General features: G+C 34.2%; 2 protein-coding genes across 6 annotated transcripts; both read left to right on the forward strand.

Annotated features, from left to right (window-relative positions):
• The first annotated feature begins 263 nt into the window (after positions 1–263).
• On the forward strand, positions 264–8613 carry LOC133699951 (uncharacterized). Of its 5 annotated transcripts, none has more exons than XM_062123481.1 (17): positions 264–531; positions 616–727; positions 1713–1808; positions 1886–1993; positions 2456–2491; positions 2598–2708; positions 2786–2869; positions 2943–3061; positions 3663–3764; positions 4487–4603; positions 4687–4752; positions 5154–5220; positions 5919–5972; positions 7035–7130; positions 7232–7258; positions 7377–7412; positions 7866–8613. In XM_062123481.1, the coding sequence occupies exons 3-17, from the start codon at positions 1755–1757 to the stop codon at positions 7998–8000; spliced, it is 1212 nt and encodes a 403-aa protein (XP_061979465.1). In that variant the 5' UTR covers positions 264–531; positions 616–727; positions 1713–1754; the 3' UTR covers positions 8001–8613. The 5 variants fall into 5 exon arrangements, with proteins under 5 accessions (XP_061979465.1, XP_061979466.1, XP_061979467.1 ...); XM_062123482.1 differs by having other exon boundaries at positions 692–727; XM_062123485.1 differs by lacking the exon at positions 264–531 and having other exon boundaries at positions 538–727; positions 7866–8040; positions 8192–8613.
• Positions 8614–10796: 2183 nt separating this feature from the next.
• LOC133700150 (secretory carrier-associated membrane protein-like) lies at positions 10797–11351 on the forward strand. Its single transcript, XM_062123700.1, has one exon. The coding sequence runs from the start codon at positions 10797–10799 to the stop codon at positions 11349–11351; it is 555 nt and encodes a 184-aa protein (XP_061979684.1).
• Positions 11352–12543: the final 1192 nt, after the last annotated feature.

Raw genomic sequence — 12543 nt, forward strand, 5'->3', positions numbered from 1 at the left:
ATAAACTAACCTTATTCTTAATCATGTTTTATTTTTTTGGACTCATCAAAAGATTCGACCAATATTAATAACAAGCAGTGATTAATTAAGACAAAACTCTGTAACAGTTTTTACTCTCCATCTTTAACATGCGCCCGCAGACACCATACTATTTACCTTGTAGTAAAGAAGTGAGCAGCAGAAGGAAAAAGAAGAAGATAGACCAAACCACACACCTCTCCTCCACATAATTTAAAAGAAAAGGAGACAAAACAGTAGAAATGTAAGAACAAGAGGAGTACTGTTGTGTGCTGTGTTTTTTCTTAAATGGACAACAACTGGTGGTGACCTCTACCTCTCTCCCTGTCTGTCTCTGTCTCTACTCTCTCGCTCTCTTGGCGATCCATTTTCCAAAAATATAACCTCAAAACCCAAAACACAGCATGCAAAAGTAGTACTAAGAAATTAAAAATAAAGAAACAACAAAGTGGTGTGCTGCTGCCTGATATTTTTTGAGAAAGGGAGTGTCTTTAAACGTGGCCATTGTTACACGTAAGTCTTTTCGATTCTATCTCAAAACCTCCCATTTCTCCTCTCTATTACTCTGCCCTTTCTGATATATTTCTTGGTGTTCAGAACCAGACACCAATAATCTGACTGATTTCTCCAAGATTGTTGTTACTTCTTAATCCTTATTTATTAATATTTCCAGCTTCCTCTCACCGATTTGCCTCTCTTTTATCTCAAGGTTTGTCATCTATCCTTTTTTCTCCGTTTAAACCATCTCAAGTTTAGCTGTAATGCTGCTAAGTCCTCCATTTTTCCTTTCATTTCTTGAAAGTTTGTGACTCTCAAGCCTTTTTTTTTTTTATAAAAAAAGTTAATTGGTAAAACTGGAAATTTGTGTTTGCTTACTATATATAACATTTCAAGCGGCCATTTTTGTTTTTCGATTCTTAAAATCTTTTAGTGTTTATGAGATCTAAAAATCTAGTTTTCTGTTTGTTTGGTTATCTGTATTGATAGATTTTTCAGGCATGAATATCAAAAGACTCTGCTTTTTCGCAGAAAGTAGATTGCTTTCCTTTTTTAAAAAATGAAAAAAGTCATTTAACTGAAGTTTATTTGGTTTATGTTTTTTAATGGGAAAATTTATTTAATCAGTTTTTGTTTTGTGGGATTCATTAGAGATTTTAAGAATCTGCAGTTAGTTTAATATATATTAGCATCAATAATAAGTTGATTAGTGACAAATTAAGCTTTCTTTCTTTGCCTTGAACTATCAACACATGCACTCACCTAAATAAGCTAAAACAAGAAGCCAACATTAATTTCCTATTTCTGGGTTTTTTGAGATGTCAATTCAAATATGTTCTTCTCAATTTTTGACCTTTTATTGAGGTTACTGTGAAAACTGAGGCTGATATGCATGAAAAATGAGGATTTAGACTGTGTCGAATATTATGAAAGAGAGTGAAGATTAAACTGGTTTTTCAAAATTGAGCTTTAGTCTCGAGAGAGGGATTCTGGGAATTTTTCTTAATCAAGAAATTGAGCTAAAACAAGTTGCAAATTTGGTTCTCGAATTTTTGTTCAAGCTTAGAACTTCATCTTATGCCAGAGTGAAATGGCAACCTTTTCTCAGTAAATATTTTTTTCAACTGCAAACAATTGTTGTAACATTTGATCAGGTTTGTTTCTGATATTGGTCTCTCTGCTTTTTTGTGCATCAGCTGCAGTTGGTTATGAGGACCTCGTAAAAGGTTTAGCTGTCTATGACGTCATTCAGATCATGGAAATTGCTAAAAAGGAACACCTTCTGTGATGGGGTATGGCATATTATATTTCATTTGCTTCTCAGTCCGGGGGGCAGCTAAGAAGATGTAATTGTGTTGCCTTGGTGCAGGTGAAATCCGGTTTGAAGATGAAGCTGCTGCCGTTTATGGGAGTTTTGTGTACAGCAATGTTGTTCGTTGTGTATAGAACTACAATATATCAGTATCACCATACAGAGGTATGGAAACCCCATCGACTCTCTAAATATTTTAACTTATACGCATCAATCAGGGAGCCAAAATGTCTAGTTAATTCTCTTCTGGTGAATGATTTGTGGATTTTTTTTTTGTTCGTAGAGGCATTAATTCCAATATTTATGTTATAGACATACTTGAGTACTTGGTTACTTTGATTTCAAACTTCTGAAAGAAATGTAACTTAGCATGGCCCAAAATCTTAATAACTTTACTTCTAGTGTCATTTGCTGGTCCATCTACATCTTTTCTGTTGTTGAATTTACCCCTAGGCACAAATTAAGCTGCATTTTCACATTGAAAATAGGTCCAGCTCTAGCTCTCTGTTTTTTATGGTGCTGCATCTGCTGAACTCTTTTACTCCCTTTAGAGTAGTTTTTCTCTAGTTTGCTGACTCTGCATCCTGGTGAAAAGTTTGCTGACTAGTTTTTCTCCACCATTGTCAGATGGATGAAAAATTGTACCCCTTTGAAATATTGAAGGTAATTTTAGAACTACCAATTAAAATTCCAAAGTAATGTTTTAAACATTGGACGACTGTTCTAGTGTTCATAATTATACGAAGATGCATTTGGTGCTTTGATCTAGGAATCAGCTTTGGCTTCTGGACTGTTGGGTGGTTTGCCTCATGGTATTATACGAGCTAGCTCAGATTTAGAGCTGAAGCCTCTATGGTCAACAAGTAGTTCGAGGTCAAAGGTTGGTTTTTTTTATCCTCTGGTGTTGTGCCATCAATACAAGGGCATGTCTTGACTTATCATGGAAATCAAATGCAGGTTGATCCTTCTACCCGTCGTTACTTGCTGGCAATTCCAGTTGGCATCAAGCAAAAGGATAATGTCGATCATATTGTCCAAAAAGTATTGCAGATGTCTTTTCTAATGTTTTTGTTTCATCAACTGAACATTTCTTGCCTAATATCATTGAATTCAGTTTCTTCCAGAGAATTTTACAGTTATTCTATTTCATTATGATGGCAACGTGGATGGGTGGTGGGATCTTGATTGGAGCAATGAAGCCATACACATAGTTGCCAAGAACCAAACGAAGTGGTAAGATCAACCTTGATAATTTCTTTTTTTTGTCTATTTTTTACTGCATATTTTGTATGTATGGTAAAAATGGATGATTGATATTGCTGTTTCAGTGTTAATTTATTGCAAATTGTACAAAATCATTTAGCTTCAAAGGTCAGGGGAGCACAGGATTTCATGGGTTAAACTCATAACATCTTTTCATCTATGAGAGGAGTTTGGTAGTTATGTGAGCATGGAATATTTTCCTATAAGGATTTGTCTGAGGGTCTGAGCAGCTGATTTGTTTTTCCTCATGCATCGAACTAGCTTACTGCTGCTAGAAAAATAGAACACAGTCATGGAAATTGGACTGCCTAAAAAGTGGCTGGAAAGTTATGTCTTTACATGAATTGCTCTGATAATCTTACTGGATCTGTAATCTGTGTCTGAGATCTCCAAGGTGACTTGTCAAATGATGGTCCAACTGCTGCCATTCTTCAAACTTACCATTTATCCCTGGATTTTCCTGTACAAGTTTATTTAACTTGTCATGCTGACAACAGTATTAACACCTTTTTGATCTTTTCTGGATTGTTCTTTTTCTTAAGAAGAAAAACTCTCATTGCTTGCTTTTCAGGTGGTTTGCCAAACGCTTCCTGCATCCTGCTGTTGTGTCTGCTTATGATTATATATTTCTATGGGATGAAGATTTGGGGATTGAGCATTTCAATCCAGGAAAGTGAGTTTGTTGGACATTTTTTTCTTTAGCATGTTTGGGTTGCCTGCCTTTGGTAATAATATATTTGCCTTGACTTTATCCATAATGTTAATTTTTTTTTTAGGTGGGTAGATAAGTGATCATCTACTCGAATTTCCAAAAAAATTGTTTGGCCTGTTCTTATCTTCATGTCCATTTTAATTATTTACCAGTCATTTATAGACACCCATCAATCATGATGTCTTTCATTTAGTCATGTCATAGGTAGTTCTAACATCCGCAATTTCTCCTGCTCTCAAACCCTTGCCAGAACAGGATTCTCTTTTGCTAAGGCTGTTTAGATTAGTAAGGCTTGTTTTTCATCTTAGATTATCATTTCTAGGAAAATTGGGAATTACAGAATATATGTGAGTGAGTGAGAGAGAGAGAGAGAGAGAGAGAGTTTACCAGTTCCATACTCTTACAGAGAACAAGAGGGGGGGAGAGGGCAGGGTCTTCAGAGAAGCTGCCCAGATAGAGAAATGAATGAAGTGAGAAAGAGAGGGGCTCTATTTATCGATCTGGGCTTAAATTATGGGTGTGATGAGTAAACAGCGATGGAGTTCTGGGTGTGATGAGTTATCTGGGCGTTAGTTTACTTGAAGAACTTTTATAAGAACAAAGTGTGACTTGCTGTTAGGCTTGTATCCTGTCTAAACAAACCTTATCGATTTATAATTTCATTTCCTTTGTTTTCTTTCTAGATACTTGAAAATTGTGAGATTTGAAGGACTGGAGATATCTCAGCCAGCTTTGGACCCAAATTCAACCGACATACATCATAGAATTACTATTCGTGCCAGAATGAAGAAGTTTCATAGGTGAATGACATGGCTTTTACTAACTTGATTAAAATCTATCTGTTAATGACTAGCACTTGTCTAACATAATTTACGGTGAACAGAAGAGTTTATGACAGCAGAGGCAGTACCAAATGTTCTGACATCAGCGAGGGGCCTCCATGCACTGGGTAAATAGACCGCTATACTTGTGACATCTTGTCTTCTGATATATTTTTTTTAATTTGGTGCAATGCTATTTTTTGACTTAAAAAGTTCATATATTACCTCATCGGTGGCCCTCATGTAGTGTTTATTTTCCCATCCATTTGCTATGAGGCTGACGAGGAATTGACCAATGTTGAAAACAATGAGCAATTTTATCCCTAAACAATTTTTTTTTGTTCTTTTTGAAAATGACCAATCTAATATTCTATGTCAAATTGTAGAAGTCTTGTTTAGTGACAATTTGAGCCTGAGCTCATCTTTTCTGTGGAACTTCAATACTTGTGACAATACCCATTGAAGGATATACTGTATTGTTCTTGTAAGGATTCTAGCAATACTAATTTAATTTACGCTATAACTGTAGATTTGTAGAAGGTATGGCTCCAGTCTTTTCAAGATCTGCTTGGTACTGTGCTTGGCATCTTATACAGGTAACTAAACTTTGATTATTCCAGTATAAAGAAGCCCTTTATTTAACATTATCGTAAGCTTGTGATGCCCTAGTGTAAGCATGTTTTGTTTTTTGCTTAAAATTGCATTTAGGACTAGCTTTGTTTGTTTGCTGCAAAATAAATTGACTTTGAAAAAAACAAAATTCTGTGGGGATCTTTTCTAAAAAGATGATTAGTGGGACTGTGGAAAATTTGTTGAAAAATGTCCTTATAAACACCGAAAAACAACTATCTTTATATTATTTGTTTTAGCTGAAGTAATGTGACCTAACATGTATGAATTGTTGATAAATATGACTAATATACGGTTGCCCCTAGGATGAAAGAAAATTTAACACATACTATTTAATCCATTTAGGAAAATGTTCTCTTTTTGAGAAGGGAAAAACAAATCTCTCCATTTAAAGCATGCTATTTAGGTTGACTACAAATTGAATTCCTTTGACTGGTTTTTTCAAGCTGCACCCAACATAGGAAACTCTGTAAGATATTTTCCAACATAACAAACACTTTTATGCAAACAATTGGTGCATTAGACTTAACTTGATTTTGGAAGGTAGAAGATATGGCCATATGGTTAAATTCTACTCCACCCACTATAGGATGATTGCAAATCAAGTGCACTTTTGGCCTAGGGTTGATTAACTCATCATGGAATTCCTTTTCTTTTTACTCAGAATGATCTAGTCCATGGATGGGGAATGGACATGAAACTTGGATACTGTGCGCAGGTAAGTTGAACTTGATTTTCCAAGGCTAGGATTAGTTTCTCTTACTGTTTAATTTCCTCCACCTCAATTTGTTGACTGAAGGTTTTCTTCTGCATTGTTAATTTACTCGTTGCTCTGTAACCTTTTTTGCTATATTACTAGCTTGCTTGGTATAGATTATTTTAGGCTCAATGCTCTGCTGCTAGAGCCTATTTTTACAACTAAGATAAGAATAGGAAAGGTTCAATAGGTGTTGGTCTTGGCAAATAATGGTGGTTGTAGGAAGTAGCATAAAAATTGCGTAGTAGATACGAAAGATGTAAGAGTTTCACAAAGAGTGATGAGTTAAGAGTGGTCTTGGAGGAAGATTTCATGTTTATTGACAGTTATTAGTGCTCCAGACAATCCTCTTGCGATGTCCTCATTGTAAACCCACTTGTAAAGATGCTAGGATTGAAAAGTTGATCATTTTCCTTTTTTGCCTCCTAGGGACTTGGTACCTTTTCACCTACACAAAAATCATTTTATTTTAACTAGGAATTAAGAGGGGACGCAGAGAATAAATATTGTGGTAATCCACAAATTTGGACATTTAAACTGTTTAATCAATATTTGTAAGAAAGGGCATTTAAATCATTGTCCCAACAAAGATTATATACTCGTCTATTCTTAGAATAGGTTTTTTTGTTGTTTGACGGTAAGAAATAACCTGGGGCCAGCACCAGCTTGACTATCTCTGAGACTGGGTTCCTTTCTGAAATGATTTTAAGGATATACCTCCACATTATCATGGTGGACTTAAGAGAATAAAGTTTCTTGGATGCAAGCCCCAAGGTTCAATCTCAAGAATTCAAAGAAGAGAGTGGACCTCTTTGAGCACCAGACCAATCCCTTGGATTTTTTTCTAGAATATCTATTGACCAATTTCATCTCATTACAAGTATTGAACTTGACCCCTATTTTCATGTCTTTAATGCTTGATGACCCTTTTCTTTTATCCTTTACTTTATTTTCTTCTCCATAGATGCTAGTTATCATAGGAAAGAATATTATGATAGGCTCAGTTTATGTGACCTTGTGCAGGGAGATCGCACAAAGAAGGTGGGGGTCATTGATAGCGAATATATTGTTCATAAGGGCATACAAACTTTGGGTGGGCGTAAAACTCCTAGAAGAAAGGTCATCCTTTTCTCCTTGTTTTCTCACTGGGGGGCACAGTTTATGATTTTTGTCTATCTGCATTTTATTATCTATTATTAATATCTTTCTGATTTCTTCAGGCATCAAATACAGAAGAGCTGACTAAGGTAAACTTTCCTTTGTCTGGTAGATGAATTTTCATTGATACTATTTTGTAGCCACTGTTATTTGTTCTTAAAAGTTTCGCTTCTCTTTTTTGGTTTACTTTCTCCTTCTGGCATTCAGAGACATAGTGCTGCATCCGTGGATCCTAGGATGGAGGTGAGACTACTGATCCTCTAGTCTACCATCAACCCTGCTTTGAGCATTTTATATACTTCTATTCCTCTGGACATGAAATGCCTGCAATAGGCAGAAGAGCTGCCAAGTAGTCTAGGATGATTGCTTCCTTGATTGTTTACATGTTTTCTCTAAATCATGCAATTTGGCCGATTCTAATTCTGTTGAGATTTACAACTTGTATTTGATTAGTAAGGACTATTGGGTAGTAGGTTCCAATATCATGTATTGGCACCTCCTGGCCTTGAGATTGGTGATCTTGGCTTTGATAACACTTTTATTTTGGAGTTAATGCACGTATATCATGACATTGTTAACTCTATGATGTTGTTTACTTCATGAAGAATGAACTACATTTGAGATGCTAAATTCCAACCATGTTGTCATGTCTGTAATTTGACGAACTTTGTTGTTTTCTTTCAATTGACTGATCAGATTAGAAGGCAATCAACATGGGAGCTTCAAATATTTAAGGATCGCTGGAAGCAAGCGGTTAAGGAGGACAAAAATTGGGTTGATCCATTTCTAAGGAACCGGAAACGCAGAAAACTAAAGCGGCACGGCCAATAATCTAATTGTCTTCATCACACATGGGGTCTTATCTATACCTGTAATTTTGTCCTCCTAGCTTTTATTGATGCTCATAATTGATTCACTAAATGGACTAGTCATAGTTTTGTTCTTAAAATCCAGATGTCGTTTTACTTGCCTAGTTCTAGCTGATTTCTCTCGGTTGCTTTCCAAGCCTCTCAATTTTGCAGATTGAGGGCGTGTAGATTCCTTTATGCATTACCTATAGACGAACAATGAGTTGCTCTGGAGAAGAAATTTAAGGTCTGTTATACCGCAGCACAATTCACCATGTCTATGATCTGCCATTGGCGTACTGCCATGCTACTGCTACAAAACTTCAGAATCAGGCTCTTAATATTTTAGCTTTGCATGGCGTGGTTGGAGGTCTCCTCGTGTAGTATTTTTCTTATGTTAGTACGGTAATGTGCTTGTCCTGCAGTGTTACAGTACCTGCATTAAATTAAATTAAAAAAAAAAAACTAAAGGAGAAGTTACTGTAAGAACAAGACTTATTTTCCTATTCATTGTATTGTAATAGTGTATTTACTTAATTATTTGCTGTTTAAAAAAAAAAAAGAAAAAAGAAGCAATGAATTAAGCTTTGGGGTGAGATTGTAATTTTATTATGGCATAATTGTTTTTAACATGTTGCATAGGGGTTATAGTTGTAATTACAACTTTTGATATTGTGGTGTTTTTATCATTTTATGTTTTTTCGAGCAGTGCAATTACCAGAACAACGCGTCTCTCTTGGCTAGGAGTAATATTGTAATGGTCATGTATTTAATATTATTTTTAAAAAACATGCTGATATGTGCACGTGCCTGGGCGGACAGCTCTCGCGTTGTTTAATTGGTGCGTGTAGGGTTCTCCGACTATCAAATATCGTTTTACGAGATGGTGTTTGAAAGATATTGGAGCTCTCTACACAGTGGTGCGATGCGTGTGTTATATTTATTTTAGAATAAACTATAAAATTATAAATGATTTTTAATTTCACCCTTACTATTTTTAATTTATTAATAATCTTTCAAATTATAAATATTTTTTTTCTATCAGATTTTATCATTTTTTTTTGTTGTTATTTTTTTGATTTTTGCATGTTTTTTTGCTGATATTTTTTCACCGATTTCATCTTTTTCAAAATTAAACTAGTTGATGATTGAGTTTCTTGTTTGAATTCGAGTTCAAGATTTCATGATTTGTGACTTTTAAATACTAGACTAGATTTAGAAGGTTTGCTCGGATTTATTTAATTTTTTTATGATGTTTTATTTTTTTATTTTTTTTGGGTTTTGTTTTGTTATTTTTTAATGGTTTGTCTTCTGTTGAGTTGGTCCCTTACAATTGTTTTTTTAATTTTACCCCTTATTATTTTTTAATCTATAAATTATTTATCAAATTATATATGTTATTTGATTTTACTCCCTATGATCTTTTAATCTTTCAAATTCGGTTCTTATTCTATTAATTACTATTCATTTTGTCTTGGATCATTATTTTTTTCAAATGTCATTCTCCTTGTGCTTTTTTCTATTAAATTTTATCTCCATTTATTTTGTTGTTGATTTTTTTTTACAAGTTTTTTAATTAATAGTTTTTTTTTACAACTTTGTCCTTTAAAATTAAATTTGTTAAGAGTTAAACTTCTTAATTGAATCCATGTCAAGGATTTCACAACTTGTAGATTTTAAAAATTAGACCAGGTTTAAAAGGTTTGTTCGGGTTTACTAGTTTTTTTTTTAAGCTGATTTTTTTTTAGATTTTTGCTTTACTTTTTTTTTTCCACTTGTTTACCTTTTATGATATTAGTATTGGATTGTTTGATAATCCAAATAGGTTTAAGTCTTATTATTTTTACCTTTTTTTTATTGTTTTTCTATCAGTTTATTTATAGCTTCTTTTTTTACACATTATTTAAGTTAACAATTGAATTAATGATTCGGACCTTATATTTCTTTTACCTTGATATTTTGTTTACATCGAAAAATATTTTGCTCAACAAATCTAGTAGGTTTTAAAGCTCAAAGGTTACCATGTTAAATTATAGAGAAATCTAATTTTTTAAAAAAAGAAAAGTCTATAATGTAATGCTACGATGAAAAAAAGAAACACTTAATGATTTAATTGTTTATACGGAGACCAAATCAACCAGGAAAAATAAATAAAATAGCGAAGATAGCCTCATCTTGCTTTAATTCCAAGGACTTGGGCTTGTTGTTTAACCAGTCGACCCCTGCAAGAATGGAGGCGGTAGAATTTTCTAATTAAATTTGAGTTATTTAAATTATGATTTTTTTTTTATCCGTTTGAACTTATTCGCCAGTTTTATCTTGTTTATTTGATCCATGCGCGTCTCTCGTGACGGCGGTATAGCTCCAGGGTTCTTCGAAGGTGGCACATGTTCTTGTTATTCTTCTTAATCTTAAGGATATGGAAGTATATATGAATAAAAATCGTCCATAGACTAGTTCAAACATGTTGTTGAAAGTTGATTTGCTTATTCAACCCTAGCTCTCCATCTCTGTCCATGACGCACTCCTCTTTTTACTTTTCTAAAGCGTGTATGATCGATAAAATTGAAAGCAACCGTCATTTCCTCTGAATTTCGTATTTTTTACTGTTCAGCAATATTGCTCCTTCTATATAAGCGTTTTCCTTTTTCCTTTTTCTTTTGTATATTCACTTTCCTTTCTCGTTGAGTTCTCTGGCTGTCTTTGTATCATAGATTTTGGAGCTTGCACAGTCTATTATATAGTATTCAAGATTTCTCCAAGGCCAAAACCTCTCCTCATGGCGGCGGGTCCTTACTATAGTAGTCTACTCTTCAAAAAAGTAAACCCCTTTGCAGATGAAATAGATGACCCTTTGCAAAAGTTGCAGAATATTGCATTCCTAACATGTCTAGGATTGACACAGTGTCTTATTTGGAATTGCGGATCTGTTGCATTTGTGTGGATGGTAGGTGGGGTAGAAACAAAAATCTTGTTCCTTGCATTGGCCTACCTAGTCTGTGGACTTCCAGCTGCAAACTGGTTATGGTTTCGTCCACTTCGTCAAGCTTTGAGGACAGAAAATACTTCCATGTTTCGTTATTTTTTCCTGTTCTACCAGCTCCACATTGCCTTCTGCATGTTCGCTGCAGTTTCTCCTCCAATAATAGCCAAGGGAAGATCCCTCACAGGTATCATGAGCGCATCAGACATTTCTGGTGATTATGGAGAAATTGGATACTTGTACTTCATTGGTTTCGGTTGGTTCAGCCTTGAATCAATGCTCAGCATCTGGGTTTTGCACAAAGTTTACGAGTTTTACCGTCACGGTGGTTTAGCTCTGGAGATGGTTTAACTGTTCGTCCGTGTTCATTTCTCACCCTATTTGATTCCATTAAGATTTTTCTACGATTAAGAGGATCTTTCATCAATTTACAGTGATTAGATATCACTGGAACTACGTTACACCATCATCACCAAATCATATATGTAACAGGGCATGCCATTTTTTGTACCGAACTATGTACTCTTGTGATATTTCAATGAAATTCTATGTTAAAGAACCTGCATCCAACCTAAAAAGTAAAAACCTTTTGAGAAGGCGTGACACGTTCATGTTATTAGCCAAGACAGAACGTCGTACTTTATTCTGTGAAATATATATATTCTCAACAATCTATCCAAAAGATCGATATGCTTGGCTATTTACTCAAGAGGGAAGCATCCAATTGGATGAAAGAGCTAGCAGAACCATGATTTTGTTGGGTTTCTGATTTAGTTTTCTCGAGTTAAAATTTGAAACCTGATGCATGATCATGGGCCATGGCAAATTACAGAAGAGAAACTCATGTCTCAACTTCACCTCATCATAATTTGCATGTTCATGGGTGGTTAGGCTAAATCATGAGGAGACAGAGGAGCTGCCTTGGACACCAGGTTTACACCATTATTGGGCATCTTGAACACAACATAGCTGGATTCATTGCATGGTACTAATGATGATGTTCGTCTTGAAGATTATGAAATGGTTAGACTTTTCCAAGGCTGCTTGCAAGTTCCATTGTTTTCGTTGTAATGTGTTAGCAGATTGGAGCATGAACAATAGACAACTCTATTGAATTACGTGTTATTTACAACCTTATTATTTTTCAATCAAATCCCTTTTTAATAAAATTACTAAATCATATATTATATGATTGTAGAAATCCTCTTAAGGTGTAAGAACAACCATACATTTAAATTCAAAATGTCAAATAGATTATATGTATGGATATTGTTAGGTTTTCTTGTTTTTTTTAATCTTAATTAGTATGCTTTTTTAAACAAAAATTATTTGAATTGATAAACAACATTAAGAATCTTTAATTGAATTTAATGGGGGATGTTCTGCATTGATAGATATAATATAAGATAAATTTGATTTTAAAAAATAAATTCATATATAAATTTAGATTTTAATTCTTAAACAAATTGAGATTTGATATGCTCGTATGTAAATATAACGAGAATCAAGATTTCTTTTATTGTTTCTCTATTTTTAACGATAA

The sequence above is a fragment of the Populus nigra genome, chromosome 7 (genome assembly GCF_951802175.1).
Source record: "Populus nigra chromosome 7, ddPopNigr1.1, whole genome shotgun sequence".
Taxonomy (NCBI): domain Eukaryota; kingdom Viridiplantae; phylum Streptophyta; class Magnoliopsida; order Malpighiales; family Salicaceae; genus Populus; species Populus nigra.

What these genes read in the sequence shown, in the direction of transcription:
- LOC133699951 (XM_062123481.1), top strand. Translation starts at nt 1,755, where the DNA reads ATGACGTCATTCAGATCATGGAAATTGCTAAAAAGGAACACCTTCTGT. An exon ending in AGAATGAAGAAGTTTCATAG is followed by an intron (nt 4,604 to 4,686) that starts GTGAATGACATG and finishes TACGGTGAACAG; the next exon opens with AAGAGTTTATGACAGCAGAG. An exon ending in GTGCTTGGCATCTTATACAG is followed by an intron (nt 5,221 to 5,918) that starts GTAACTAAACTT and finishes CTTTTTACTCAG; the next exon opens with AATGATCTAGTCCATGGATG.
- LOC133700150 (XM_062123700.1), top strand. Translation starts at nt 10,797, where the DNA reads ATGGCGGCGGGTCCTTACTATAGTAGTCTACTCTTCAAAAAAGTAAAC.